Source organism: Colletotrichum karsti (assembly GCF_011947395.1).
Source record: "Colletotrichum karsti strain CkLH20 chromosome Unknown Scaffold49, whole genome shotgun sequence".
NCBI lineage: Eukaryota > Fungi > Ascomycota > Sordariomycetes > Glomerellales > Glomerellaceae > Colletotrichum > Colletotrichum karsti.
In genome coordinates this window covers 403377-418431 of record NW_024065949.1, presented here as the reverse complement: position 1 = coordinate 418431, position 15055 = coordinate 403377, and the positions used below count along the sequence as shown (strand labels likewise).

The following is a 15055-nucleotide window of genomic DNA, read 5'->3' as shown; positions in this document are numbered from 1 at the left end:
TTTGCAGCGTCGGAATATGGCGAATGGCGATCACCCAGAGATACTCGCAGGCAGCCGAGATCTCGTAGCGTGATGTGGTAGCCGAAGAGGGAGGAAAAAGAAAAGAAAGTTCAAGGAGATCTCGCCTGTGCCTGGGGCGTGTCTGGGGTCCAAATCGTAAGCGGGCCTGTCAGGTTGGTGAGCACGTTGTTGCCAATGGTTCAAGCAGTATTGGCAAGGATATTCTCAAGACGAGCAAAGGAAACTCTGCTTGCGTGATGTTCGTCCCGGTGAAGAGAGATTGCATCGCGAAGCAACAGGGTTAACACCAATAGACGAGGCTAGAGCTTGCGAAAAAAAACAACTGCAGGCACCTCAGCCTGCCATATGGCATATTTCTTAACGTTTCGGCGGTGTGGAGTGCCCGGGGCCCATCTTTATCCCGCGAAAAGGCTGAGGTGATGGCGGCCCGGACGTTCGAGACACGGAGCATGAATAAGCTGTCAGACCGACCCGCCAGAGCGGCTGCTCCGTGCGTTTCAACCGCCATCGGAAGTTGGCAGATGCCGAATCTGCAAGTTTTTCGGACGATGGTGACAGTTGATGACGGGACGGCAGAGATCGGACGGCATGATTTGGATGGAGGGTAAGGTGTGTTGCCCTGGTCGGTGGCATGCATGCGTCCATCCGGCATCCGGGACGCATTCATCCTGCCGCTTAGGTGCGCACCCTCGATGTCAAAGGCGGCATCGCAAAGCCCCGATCATGGCTGCGTGCATCAAACGGCTGCTGGTCAAATGTGGCGATACGTCCGTGGAGGGCACCCAGAAGAGGCAACTCAGTGGTGTTGTAGGGAATCATCGCCGGCAACGTCTGAAGTTGGATCTGAGCCGCTTGAGCCTAGATCTTGACAGCGGCAATTGTCCCCAGATATTGTTCTGTCAGAGAAGGCACGCAGCAGAAATGGTCACCTCGAGGTCGATGTTTGTTGGTGCTGGCAAAAATATGCAGGTTTGCTGCAGCGGTCCTAACCCGTTGCTGTATCCGGAGGACTTCGAGTGCATGCGCGGGGCGGGAGAAGCACTTGGGTTTCTCTGCCCAACCTCGTTGGGAGCTCACCAAGCCCGAGATCCTGACAGGCTCGACGACGTCTGACTTGAGCCTCACGCCGTCTCATCACTGATCTCCGGCTTAGCAGCGTTCGGTCGGAGAATTGCGTCGAAGACGAGCCGATCTCTGAACCCTGAGACGCTCATCAGATTTCGGCTCCCGGAACGCCAGTCGGCCGGTGCGGAGCGGCAGGATCGACAATGCCGCTCGAGTCCAACAGCCCTGCGAGACCACCAATGTCTCTCGCCGGCGACGTCTGGAGTGCGCGGTACTTGCGGTCAAGTCGTATCAGATGCTTCTCTGTGTGTGATCACCCGGATCACTGGCGTATGGTCCATGCAACGAGGGGTCATCCACGTCATCGTCGACCAAGGTCCAGCCGGCCGAACGATGCGGGTTGTGGACGAACAGGTGGTCAGAGATGGAATGGCATCGAGACCGGCATGGACGAGGGACGAACACCCGGAGTAGAAAGATTAGATCTGTAAGCACTGAGTGAGCGGATTGAGTTCATGCGCATCATGGTCTTCTGGCAGAGACCAAGTCGCAGGGGAAAGATTGATCGCCGCGGACAGCTGGCCAGGGTGGCGCTGCGCCTTCCGGGCCGGAGAGGTTGACAAATGCTCAGACAGATTGCTTGCAGGACTGTGGCTGAGCAATTCGAAAGTATCTCGAACGATGCTTGATGGAACCTGAAGATGAGGGGTAAAGAAAAATTGTTGATGTTGTCATGTTTCGACGGAGGGCCAGACGGGAATCTGTGTTGCAGGAGAAAAGAGAAACTTTTGAGATGGAGGGGTAGAAAATGAGTGGGTAAGACAGGTAAGGTGGTAAGGTACGGACGGATAAGGCAGGCACACCACACAGTGCAGCTGCGACTGCCCTTCCTGTGGGTGCTAGGTGCCCACCGCTCTGGCGGCAGGCAGGCACCTCCGTCCCCCTCCTCCCCTCCTCCGGTCCTTCCCTCCTGGGACGATCATAAGCGGCCCTTTTCTGCCGGCTCGCAAGGTCACCGCTGCCTGTCATTGCCTCAGATTAATTGAATCCGACGGAGACCCGCCATCACCAGCATCATCAGAGGATCCGACTGACTCCATCAGACCGCTCGAACCTCCTCGCCCAAAGCCCACCGAAGTCCAGAACGGTGACCGGCCGGCTATTGAATAAGAGAATCCTACCTTACTTTGTTAAGCTCCGTCCACTCCGACAACTCAGCCTTAAAACAAATCAAAAAATGACTCGAGTCTTCCCCCAATTTAACTAACACCGAATCGTCCCCAAACTATAGCTCATGAATCGCGATATCTTATCAAGTAACGAACCTGGCTTGGCGTGCCGTGTTCCTGGGTCTTCTCCGAGAAGGAATCAAAGCTACCAAACCTTTTGCTTTTCTCTAATGCACCCCAGGAACTACACATCCAAAATGCCGCAAACTTCGGTCCAGCCGTTCTTGGGCGTCCAAGCCACACCTTACCTTAGGTACTGTGAGACATCCCACCGGTCGCAAACTCTGCCCTGAACCTCCATCTCAGTGTCGTGCGGCGTGGTGCTTGGTGGCTTTCCATTTCCACCTTGTCTTGATTTCAAGAGTGCGGTGTTTCGAGGCTATCAACATCTTGTCCACCATCCTCAACTCCGTCTGCACAATGTTTTGCTAGTTCTGATGCTAGAAGCTGCCTCTGAGGGAATGCGATTGTTGAATTCTCAGTACATCTCGTTTTCGTCATTCGACGCTCTGTCTGTGATGTCGTTTCTGCTACTTTCATGACTGTCACTCCTGCAGGCCTCACTGATATACAAAACAAATAGAACGAGAATCGCTCACGCCAATAATCTGCTACCACGCTACTACTTTTAATAACAGAACACTTATTCCATGTTTTTTATCTTGACCCCCATTCTGTCACCTTACCTTCCTTGCCTGAGCCCGAGGGTATCTCCAAAGACGAACCTTAAACGCCAGTCTGCCCCAGTCCCTATGCCTTGCGGCCATGGCTTTCAGAAAAGAAGGAAATACGCTCCAATCTGCTCCTAGGCATCATGTAGACCTCCGCCAAGCAGCGAAGTATCCAGCATCCCGTTCTTTTCGTCCCCCCACTGCTGATCCACGTGGTATGCTGGCTCGTAAGACGCCATGTTGTTGTTCCCTGGAATGCCAGTCGACGTAGGCGTAAGAGGATAGTTGCTCGGAACCGCATAGCCGTGCTGCACAGCTGGATAGCCATGAGCCAGCCCGTTGTTCATGGCCATACTTTCATAGCTGTAGTTGCCGCTTTGGTGTGGCTGCGGCGGCGAGTGTAGGCCCATGTTCTGCACCGCCTGTACCGTCTGCCTCATTGGCATGCTGGGAAGTGGAAGTGGAAGACCGGGACGAGCTCGCTTGTTGGGCTCGTTCACATCGTCTTTCTCCTCCTCCTCTCTGCGACTTCGCTTGCGATCCGAAGCTATCGCATGATTTATGAGATGCTTGCGCTGAGCCACCACACGGGAGTCCTTTCTGATCCGCACGCGAAGACCCTTGTCGGAGAGTTCTTTCGTCAATTCAGTGCTTCGAGCCATTCCCGGAAATGTTCTCTGGCAATGCACTTTGAATGGTGTCGACGTCACCGACGCGCACTCCATCACCGTGTCGTTGTAAAGCTTCTCGTAAAGAGTGAGAATCAGTTTGTAGTCCCCCTCTTTCTTGACGGAGAGGTCTGAGAATACGAAGTAGCCTCCTTCGCAAACGTCGTTTTTGAGCTGAACTCTGAACATCGAGGTCGTTTTTACGCCAAGCAGCTCTCGGCTGCAATCCTCCGGGGGGTTGCGGCCGTTCGTATCGTAGCTTTCCAATGTTGCAACAACAAAGTAGTATGGGTTGCACAAGACGATTTCAGGATTGCCAAAGGTCGCGCGGTCCCAGTTGGCCCGGTTGACGACAATCTCGACAACGGGTGGGGGGTCAAGGGGTTTGCGATCTGTGAAAATTGTTAGACAACTTGTGACGAATGTAGGACCTCCACGTACCCTTCTCCTTGGTGATGGCGGCTACTTTGCCATGTTTGGGCGCTTGCACGAACTTCAAAGAAAGGTTAGGGGGTAGTGGTTGTGGTGCTGTTTGCATCTTCTCGCTGTCCATGGTTGTTAGTTCCTTGGGCGTCTGGTTCGGCCGGTGCAGGTTTTGAAGTACGTACGTTTGCATGCCCATGCCTTTGAGAGGGAAAACTTCGCTTCTGAGAGGGAAAGGTTCCCGACTCAACTGCTGGTTGAGGTTCATGTAGTTTTGTGGATAGGACATTTTGGTAAATCCTTGGCTCGAGATTGTGATTTCCGGATCGTAGACGAAGTATGGTTTGAAAAGGGAGAACCAGAGTGCGCTCTGTCTGGGTACAGACGTCGAACCAAAGGTAGAAGGAGGTAACTGGCGTAGGTAGATGTCCTCTGTAGTCTGAGTACCCAAGCGCACCGGGAACCTTGCACAGTCAGACGGCTGTATCTACCACACGATGAAAGACACGAGCTCCTACAGTGACGTATAAAGCAGGCGGACAGAACGAGACTGTTTCAAGGCGTGACCGTAATGTTGTAGTTTGTCGTCAGCACCTGAAGTTCGACTCGTCCAGGTTGCGGTTAATCCAGCGAGTTGAACTTCGGATAAAGTGAGGCTACCCAAGAACTTCCCAGTTCAATGGCGGCAAATACCGAAACAGTCCAAGCTGATAGAGGATGTGATATCGGTCGAAAGCTCGGCTGGGATGATACTCGATGTAGACAGAAAGAATTGCGCTGGGATGACGGGAGGAGAAGGCTTCGGTATTTTGCTGGTCGAAACCTTGTCGCGCAACGACAACGAGGATTCAGATGGCGATTAGCTTTTGGGCCAGGTACACTAGCTCTAAACCTGAAGTGGCAGAGTTGGAGGCGCTATGGTGGTGTGGTTGGTGTTGTAAGACGGGCTCTTGGTGGTGGCAGCCTAAGTAGTGACAGTCGAGACTTGAGCTGAAGCTGACCTGCAAATGGCTACAAACGAGGTGATATAAGGTGGCGTTGCAATGCTCGAGCTATGGTTGGCATCCGAACCTGCGTGGAGTTCTTCGAAGCAAAGGTTCTTCAGGGGTTCGCATGAAAGGGCGTGTAGATAATGGAGCCAGCGGGACAGGAGAAGGCGTGGAAACCGTCCAAGAGAGCAGCTAAGAAAAGAAGGGTCGGGCAATGCTGAGGGGGTGTGGTTGTGCTTGTGGCCTGGGCAGCAAAGAGCGAAGGTGGTTTGCTGAGCGGAGACCTTGGTAGCAGGGTGGAGGGGGTTCAGATGGTCGGGAGTTCAACCGCGATTTGACGAAGATGACGATGCGTAGAGGGAGTCGGATCCCATGCACAGATGCCGGAGGGTCTATCCCAATAAGAGAAAGTTCAATCTCTGTAGATGGCGAAGACAAGGCGGGTACGGGGTGTCGGAGCAGAGCAGTCGACGGTCGAATAAGGCAGGGTGGTACCTTATATCAGGGTGCGAGATGTCAAATACCAGCCGGAGAGCAGGCCCTTGTCGATGGGGTAGAGGAGAGCAAGAATCCTTGTGTTGCTCTGGTCTGTGCTGCAAGGTGAATCTCCTTGGCGCTGTCGTCGTCTCCCCTGGTCGGTGGCAGTCTTCGGTAGGAGGCGACCTGTCAAGCGACGACTTGGGGGCGGTCAATGAAGCCAAGTTTGGAGCACCCTGCAGTAGCGGTGGGATGGCGTGTACGCGGTCGCAGTGATGCGGACTCACAATTCCAGCAGGTAGGGCATAAGGCGTTGGAGCAGAGGTCTCGACTGTGGATTTGGCGCACTCTCTGGACTTGACGGTTGCCTCCGTCACTGGCCTGATGTGATGATGATGGGTGAGGCTGATTTGGTCGAAGGCCTACGAGAGGAGAATCCTTCTTTCGATACTGACACCCGTCCAGCAAGTCGATGTCGCATAAGGTACGGAGATGGACGAGGAGACAGGCCAGTCGAGTAGTAACCTTTGGGAGCAGCAGAAGAGGGCCTCGCAGTCGATGGCCGGTCGAGGTTGACCGTGACGGTGGGCCTCGTGTAAGGTTATGTGAGGCAAGGAATGCAACCGAGAGGAAATATTGGACAGGGCAGCCTGGCGTGAGCTGTTTGGCTTCTTGGGGACCTCGTCTCTTGACTCTTGGATGGCACGTAGCCAGAGACGAGTGGTGGAACAGACGAGTGAGGTTGTTGATGGGCTCTACTCTGCGGTGGATGTCGTTAAGCGGAACTCCAATGGCAGAGTAAGTAGACGTTCGTGATGAGTAGCCGAGAGACAAGAGAAGGCGTCGTTGACAGAGTAAGACCACACGTGTGGTTGTGGACCCTCGGAAGGAAATATTTTGTTGATGATGTCTCTAGGATGACTTGGTCGTCACTGGGCAGAAAAGTGACAGAAGCGACGGCTCGGAGAAGAGACGACGAGAACAACTCGAGATGAATTCTGCTCTGCGGTATTGATCAGCGCGGTGGGTGAGGTGTGTACTCCCGTCTAGGTATGGTAGGTCCCAGCCGGAGGTCCTGAGGCAGGTACGGACTGAAGGTACCACCCCCTGCCGTGCAGATGGTCTGGCCTGGTCTTGCCTTGGACAACAACAAGAGAGATGTCCATGGCAGGACCCGACGTGGGTACCTCCCGTCAAGGAAGGGGCATTTCGATGGATCACGGCGAGTGCTATGCTGAGTGCGCTTTCCACTTCTACTCGAGAGGTACGTACTTTTCACCTTCCTTGCTTGGACGGGTACCGCAGTACTTGATTGAGGTCAAATTGGGCTGGAGGTGCAGGTGCGGATGTAGAGGGTACCTGACCCGTGCACGACGAAGAGGGAAAGAGGTACTTCGTACCTGCCTCGCGCCTTACTTCCCACCTTAACCTGCCTTCCTGCCTTACCTAAGGCGCTGTGGAGGGAGGTTGGCAAGGAGTGATCTTGCTGCTCTTGCTCTATTTTCATGTAACTGAAAAGTATTGCGACTCTGTTTTTGCAAGGGGATATACCTCCACTATTTGATGTTTCTTTTGGTTACCTTACCTGCGAAGGTGCTCGAGGAGATAGCTCCTTCTTCGAGGTAGTAGTAAGTTTCGCCTTGTTTTATCAAGGTGACCTCATCTGACGGAGGTGTTTCCTATCTTAAGGTAGACGGCCTCAACCCCAAAATGATGATGAGGTCGGAAGATGCAGGTACGTTTGACAGCTTGGCCTGCAGATTGCATTCAGACATCGTCCATCTCATCCACGAGAGGCAACGCACCTTACCCGTCTGGCACATGCACCCGATGAGGATCCCTTGCGCTCGCCCACATCCCACTTGGTGTCCTTTTCGAGTAAGAAAACCTCCATCAAGTAGGGGTCATCAAGGATAATCGCGTCCAAGCACTTCAGACACTGCCATCGACCTATCTGGACTTGGTCAAGATTTGCAGACACAGACGTTTCTCATCGTCTCTTCAAGGGCCACAATCGACAAAGAAAGACCCTGTCCGATGCAGGTGCTTTGATAGAGGAGCCCGAGCATCATCCACTGTCTTAATGGTGTTACTATTTACCCCTTGCCCCCCCACTGAAGAGCCGGTGCATCCACCGCCCATCATTGAGCAAGGTCACTGGTATCGACGATGAGCGCGTCTCATCCACTCATTTTCATTACCCCTGGAGAGGAATTAGCAGCTTACCTAGCATAGCACAGCACAGCATTTAGCACTCGGTGTCGGGTCCTGCTGATGTGGCTGCCACCCTGACTTAGCAACATCCATGATCCATGGCCGCGACCTCTTCCTCTTGGACCTGGCCCTGGTCATGCCCCTGGACCCCGGCCCCTGAGTGCCCGGAATCCCTGTACCGAGCCCGGTCCGGAAGTCCACGGGCCCCACTCGGCGTCTGTGCGCGGCGGAAGAAGCTGTCGAAGCAGGCATCATGGCATGAATGGAAGCTTCTGAGACAATGCTTTGACGATAATCGAGGTTGGGCAAGATTCGTTCTCTCTCCCTTTCTCAGCAGGTTCCTGATGATCCGGGGGCAACGGCCATCCATCACGCACATGAAGGCTGATTCTTCCCTTTGCCCTTGCTCGGCCAACTCCGGCCGCCTCCACACGGGGCTTTAATGGATGGGGACACGGGGCAGGCTAGGGAACATTTGCAAACATCTCTCTCTTGAATCGGAATTCTTCTCGTCGAGAGATGGGGCGTCTATCGCGACATCGAGCTCGTCTGAGTCTTCCTCTATGGCCGAGCACATGTCACGTCGTCTCTTTCTTTGCAGCAGCCCAGGGTGACTCTGCCCCGAGAGTGGCTCATCTGACAGCTGTCAGTGAGGTGATCCTGGCCATGGCTTGGACCTCTCCGCCCTAGAAGGATGTCCCGTCGGCTTCTTTGCCCATATCGCACCTGGTTGTCCAGTGTGTCGCCTTGTCAGGAACAGCTAAGCAACATGCCCTGTCCCTGAGCTGGTTCGGCAGCAACGCAATAAAGTGCGCTCTATTTGATGTTTAGACGGAGCCAAGTCATGAGGACTCCGTACCTTACGGAGGTTAGGCACTTTGCCTTACATCGGCACCGAACAAGGAACGGAGAAGACACCTGTTGCCTCTAATATCCTTCTTCTCAGTCGGCCGAACCCCACAGTTGGCACGGTGTTTCAACCTGACAGGCCGGGGTTCGGTACAGTGCGCGATTGAGAAAGGCTTCACGACCCAGTATTCCTTCTTGCGCTGGTCAATCACAGAGCTCCGGCCTCAATTGGCCGCCGGACACCACCGGCCACACGGAGGTACGTACCGCAGCCCGATATTGGCCTTCCAAGGGTTTGAAAAGTGAGGTGCTCCTTCCGACTGGCGATGCCTCTCTTCCTGCCCTGCTCCTTCTCACTGTGCACTTTCCTTGGGTTCTTTCCAATCTGATTCAATATCTCAGGTCTCGCCTGCCCATTAATCCGTAATTCAACGGAAACTTCCATTTGTCTAGGAGGGAGCTCTTTCCTTCGCAGTCAGTACCTACCTTATCCATGGGTTCCCCTTCCTGCTGATTGCGCCGACGGGATAAACCCGGTACGTACCAGGTAGCCCGCTCCTCCCCGTTCGGCTGCTCGTCGCTCCCTCCCGTCCTGCCAATTGGATCCCAGTCCACCATCCACCTCATAAGGCACAGGCGAGCACCTTCCTCCAAACAATGCCATTTATCCTCGTTCACATCTCTTCCGACAATGCATAATTCCTTCATTCTTTCTCGTGCACCCTCCCGGTCACTTCGAATCCTTCCGTGACATCCAGACCTCTGTGTTTCCTGCACCGAACAACCAAAGAAGCTTCCGGTCCTTCTATCGTCTAGGTTCACCCGCTGTCATCTCCTTCCCATGCCAACGTTACCTCACGCCTCCGTCAATCAGCATCTCTCGGTTGCCGTCAACCCGTCTGCTGTGCGACGCTACCACCATCACCACCGCTACCATATCTCGGACATGGCCAATTGAAGCTGTGAGGTTCCTTCGTCTGTCCTTACCTCACGGCGGCAATGTCCGACACATTTCCTCATCGGAGGCGCTTCCGATACCATCGCAGCATCATTCGCTGTCATTCGTCGCCCAAATGTCTACCAATGATTTCCGATTGCTTCGCTTCACGCCCTCTTCATCCTCAATCTCCGGACTACCTGACTCTGCTCGACTTTGTCCCATCGCCTACTCGGTTTCTATCATCCGGATCGTCGCATGACCGTTGCCGACATTGCGGAGATGCCCTCGTCTTGGCACGAGCACAAGACGACCTGGCATTGGCAACGGTCTGCTATTGTCCTTGCGGACCCTTCTCTCCTCCAACGACCCATTCAGAACCCCCATCGTCCATCGCCTCGAGGCGGGGCATCGCGGGACGAGAAATGCAAATTCCCTCTTCCGTCGCCGAGATCAAATCCAACGACACCCGACATATGCCCCTTCAAACGGCCGCCGCAAGGCTGTGCAATCTCAAATCACTCCTGGAATCCTTCAGCATCTTCCCTCCCTATCGACAAGCCCCAGTCTTGTCTTCGCTGAGAGTCGTCTTGGTCAGCAAGAGCGACAAGGACGCGCCGCACCACAGTTCGACACGGAGGTGCTGTGCTGCACTCGCCAGCATGTCACTGGCCACTGGACAAGGCTACGGAACCAACAGACGCGCACAAGACGTGGGCAAATGTTTCGCGTCCGCTTGAACATCATCCCTGACGCCGCTCCTCACAGATTTGTGGCCGCACAACTCTATTCCATACCTCGGACCCCCTGTTTGCCGCCCTCCACCGCAAAACGGGATCGCCTCATCCCCCCCAGATTTTCGCTGGCACCCGTTTATGCACTACGCAGGCTATCAACTGTGCGAATTGCGGCCGCGCGCGTTCTTTCTGAAAATATTTCGAAACGCCCCTGCAGTCATTTGGGCCCTACGACCCAGAAATGCTCTCCTCGACAGGGCGTCGTCACCGCCTCCGACGCGGCAACCTGCTGAGACGACGCGACGTCACGTTCTGTCTATGGTGTCCATCAACCCCCATGCTTCCTTGATTGTCGGACTGGCGCCACTCTTCTCCGGTCATTGTAAGTACGTATCGCCGGCTGTACTCTTACCATGACGTTGAATGGAGATTTGCAACAAAGGCGAGCAACTCGGCATGACGCCGAATTTACAGGCTGCAGGCGCCATGTCGTCGTTCATGCATACCTAATGTTGCACAAGGCGATCAAGCCAAGATCTTCGACGTTGAAATCTATGCCGGCAATCTTGGGATGACAGGCCGTCTCTCATTTTAGTGCTCCGCTTTACAACCGCTCGTCCCGCCTATCCCGCCCCCTCCGTTCGGCCCCGGCGTCTAGACGTTCCGCGGGGCTATGCCGCCCACGGCATTGACACGGGAATGGGATGACACGCAGTTCATCCCAACATGGAACGATATTTATCGACGAACCGTCTGTCAGCGTACGTTGGCCTCGCAGCTTCCCTCTTACGAGAATATTGCTCAGCGTCATGCGTCGAAGGACATCCGTGATTCGAGATGCGGTATCAGTTTGTACCGACACCTTGGCTGGAATCAGGGCCTTGTAACAGGAACGGACTCAATCGAAAGGGACCATCACGTCGAAAATGCGACATAGCATTCACTATGGAGCTTGAGTGCGGCTTCGAAGCAAAGTTTTGCCTGTGGCGTTGGGGCATATCCCGCCGCTAATTTATCCGCATATGACTTCGGCATTCCTTGGGTAGCCTCCCGCAAGAGTTTTGCTCAGCATACAAAAAGTTGGTAGACGGATCCGAAGGGGAAATGGTCCGCCTGCACGCAATGCCGGGAGATGGCAAGCCTCCCGTCATGCCCCGTCAGAGCATCCTTTGACCCACCGCCGCTCATTACCTTACCTCAGAAGCCACCTCCCACAACCCGGTGTGGCTGGATTCTACACTCTAGCAGGCGCCGTGTTTACGCGAATGGCGCTGGATTTGGGACTCGGCCGATACACCCGTGGCCAGGGTTTGTCTGAAATCGAGATTGCGCAGTGTCGACGGGCTGACCGCCGGCCCCGGATACAGTCATCCAAACTCTGGCCAGCTCGGAGCATCCAGGAATACACCATGAGTCACCAACACCTGCCAACCCAAGATTCAAGAGTCAGCGACGAACAAAGCCAAGGGTCGTGAGGGTTTGGAGACATTGAGTTGCGCACACTGGGCAAAGAGCAGACATGATACAACACGAGACCTACAACATGCCTGAAGAAATGTTTGGTACGGCTTGCACTATTGACCTTTCATGCAATATGGGTGGCACTCGACGGCTAACTTGGTTGAGCCCAGCCATTCATCGCCGTGATGGCAGTCAGCAGAGAAGAGATGTGTGCGGAGGAATTGCCAAATCAGATATCCAGAGATTTGCTAATCTCCCGCAGCCATTCCAGTCCATCCACCCAGCATCGCCTTCGGAGGCACGAAGTTTACCAGTCTCGTCTCTGAGTCCTGCGCTCGCTTTCGGCACCGCAGCGTTCGGCCATTGGCAATTCGTCGTACCCAAAAATGGATCGGCGCCTCCGGCGTACGGTCTACCTGACCATTGCTCGAAGGAGCTGCGATCAGATACTTCTGCGCGTCCGCCTGCCGAACAAGTCGCACGATGCAAGGAATATTCAGTGTTGTGTGGGACACTGAGGCAGTGCTCAGACAGATCGCTCACAGATGGTGTCTCTGTGCAACAACAATAACTCCTAGCCTCGACACGAACAAAGAAATCCATCGATATCTGGCGCTGTCAGACTTGAGGTCTCAACCTTAATCGAACGACTTTACAGCCCTCGCCTCGCCCACGGCGTTCGCACAGCAGATGAGGCCGGTATTGTTCGCTGTCGCTCTGCCTGTCTGTGGCGGGCCACGGTCACACGAAGCTAGGCTTCCCTGGCAAACTCAATCTCGTTTCGACAAGCAGCGCCCAGGCGATTCGACGTTGGACTCCAGGGACCCATTTCACGAATCGCAAAGTTCCGTTGAAGAAGAGCCAATTGCCCAACTGCGTCAGGGAGTCTGCCAGGTCCCACTAACACCCTAGAGCATGTCGTTTTGGCAGCGGTGCCCCCCAATGTCACGTCAGTCGTCAACCCATCCTTGTTGATCCAAACTGTTGCTCGCGTCGGTCCAACGTTTCCGACAAATCTTCCGAGCAGCGAGAACCGACATAATGACCTGTCAGGAATGGTTTTCCAGCGCTGGCTGGCTTATGGAATGTCCCGAGCTCAAGTGCTACGACGTTGCCGGCGAGTTGGGGAAATGAACCAAGTGCCACTGCGACATGCCTCTCTGGACTTGTCCGCTTCGTCGGGGGTCAAATAGAGCAAGGAGGGCAGGTCGAAGGAAACTGCCAGCCGGTCTGCAGCTTGGGGGTCCTCGCCAAAAGGTTCGAATCTCCGAACCCCAGCCAAGATGTCGTTCGAGACTCCAGAGAAGCCCATGTCACCTACGTTTTATTGCGCGCCCCATGTTTCAAGCATCGCTGCGCCTGCCGGCCTGTTTGGGCTATTTTGGGCTAACGCGATAGGCTAGCCCGGCGTTTTTGGTGTTCACATGCTGAATTCTTCGCTCCATGGACGATTCATTGAATTGACACCGATGAAACTCATTGAGGTTGATGCATACACAGTTTATCTGGATACGTTGATTCGGTTCGAGCAGCAACTCACAAGACTGAGTATCTCTCGGCACGTATGATTGATCAGCGCAGAATCAAGCCCAAGAGACTGGTCGCATCCACGGATACAGGTCGCGTCGGTCCACAAATGACGACCAGCACCGTTTGTCCAATGGCTCCGTCAATTCAGAGATGCGGGGTGCGTCGCAGAGGAGATCCACGCCTTTGAGAGACTGCGATGGACGTCGATTGACATTTGCTGCGCGCGATCAACGGCCGCCAAAATGGTCAGTAATATGTCGGTTACGTGAGCCTCTCCGTTGATGGGCATCTTGAGCACGGAATGGAAGATGATCATGTCGACTTCCACACAATTTGTGGCACGGACATGTCACTTCGGAAGCAAACGAACCAAAGAGGCGATTGACGATCAGCTCGATATAGCGAATGCTTTCACTACGGTGCAGCAGTCGAACGCAGTCCGACGGTGTTGGACTGCGTCTCGATCAACACCGCAACTTTCAAGCACAAAAGCGACGTCAACCTACCTGCAGCAAATTGGGTCCTGAGAAGCATTCTGCAATTACGCCGCGACTAGGTTGCATTTGCCACTCCCGACTTGTGAGGCCTTTGGATCGTGCAGCAAAATGCGTTGTTCGACACATATGCAGACAGCCCACCTTGGGCAACTATGCTCGCGTGTTCTTGCATTGCTACAAGTTCCCGTCGTTGCTTACGCCTTACAAGGGGCGTCCCGACTCGCTTGTCGCCTGAATCCTGATTTGGACTCGGAACACCGGGCGGGACGCGGCTCGTAAATTGCAGCCGGTCAAGAGGCGCCCTGCGTAGGCAATCTTGCCTTTGCCCACTTTCAAGGACACATTGGAAGTTGCAGACGACGGGCGTTCAACGACATGGCAAATATTGATGTCTACCCCACGGCATTCCCTGATTTTCTTTGCCTTTTCCAAGCCATAATTACCTGGCGAAGCCCAAAACCAAGGTCTTCCCATGTCGCCAGCATCCTTCACAGCCTCGAAACCTCATCAATGGCTCTCACCAGTCTTCACTCACCGATTCTCCACTCCTCACACCATCTTTCACCAACAACCTCGTGTCCATTGCTGCCCTCCCTCGCTTCTGCAGGTCAAGACCCTTTAGCGATGCCTCTTTTCTGGTGTCGGACAATTTGCACTGCAACTCTAAGTGCATCCGATCTGCCTTGTTCTTTCCCCCTCGTTTTGGGCAAATACCGTGGACGGGTCCGGAGATTTAATTGTTTCGTTTGAACCGACCGACGAACGCAGGCGAATATTGGCTTTCTCTCTTGACAAACGAGCCAGACTTCATTTGTTCGCCCTGCGATCCCCGGCTTTCCAGGCCTAGCTTTCCGGCTCTTCCCCTCACTGGCTGTGAGGGTTGCCAACAACGGGTCGGTAAAGCATTGTTACATCGCTTCCTGAACCAGTGGATTATGCGACGTCAACGTACCAACAATCTCAATCGAGAGCAGCTACGGTGAGCGGTCTGCAAGCGAGTGATGAGAAGAAGCGTTGTAAGTTCGGATCCGAGTGGAGTTGGGCACCCAATAGTCCAAGCATGAAGCTGGTTTACTCTGGCGTTCGTGTGATTTGCAGATTTTGCCGGCGTCATGCAGGCTCACGAGCCTTATTCTGCACTGGTCTAGGCTTGTACTGGATGTGATAATGCCGTCGTACATCTGCATTCGGCGCAAAAGCAATTGTACCTTCCTCTCTGTGGGGGACGAAACGCCCGTTCACACTGCTGATCGAACCATATTGCGATCGGAGTGCAGGCCCAGTCCT

At 54.3% G+C, this 15055-nt stretch overlaps 1 protein-coding gene across 1 annotated transcript; it reads right to left on the bottom strand.

The window, feature by feature from the left end:
- Window positions 1-3120: 3120 nt before the first annotated feature.
- On the bottom strand, window positions 3121-4366 carry CkaCkLH20_11652 (VosA protein; the record flags this gene model as incomplete). The annotated part of the gene is made up of 3 exons (XM_038894366.1): window positions 3121-4046; window positions 4096-4199; window positions 4263-4366. 3 exons carry the CDS (start codon window positions 4364-4366, stop codon window positions 3121-3123), a joined length of 1134 nt encoding a protein of 377 aa, XP_038740441.1.
- Window positions 4367-15055: the final 10689 nt, after the last annotated feature.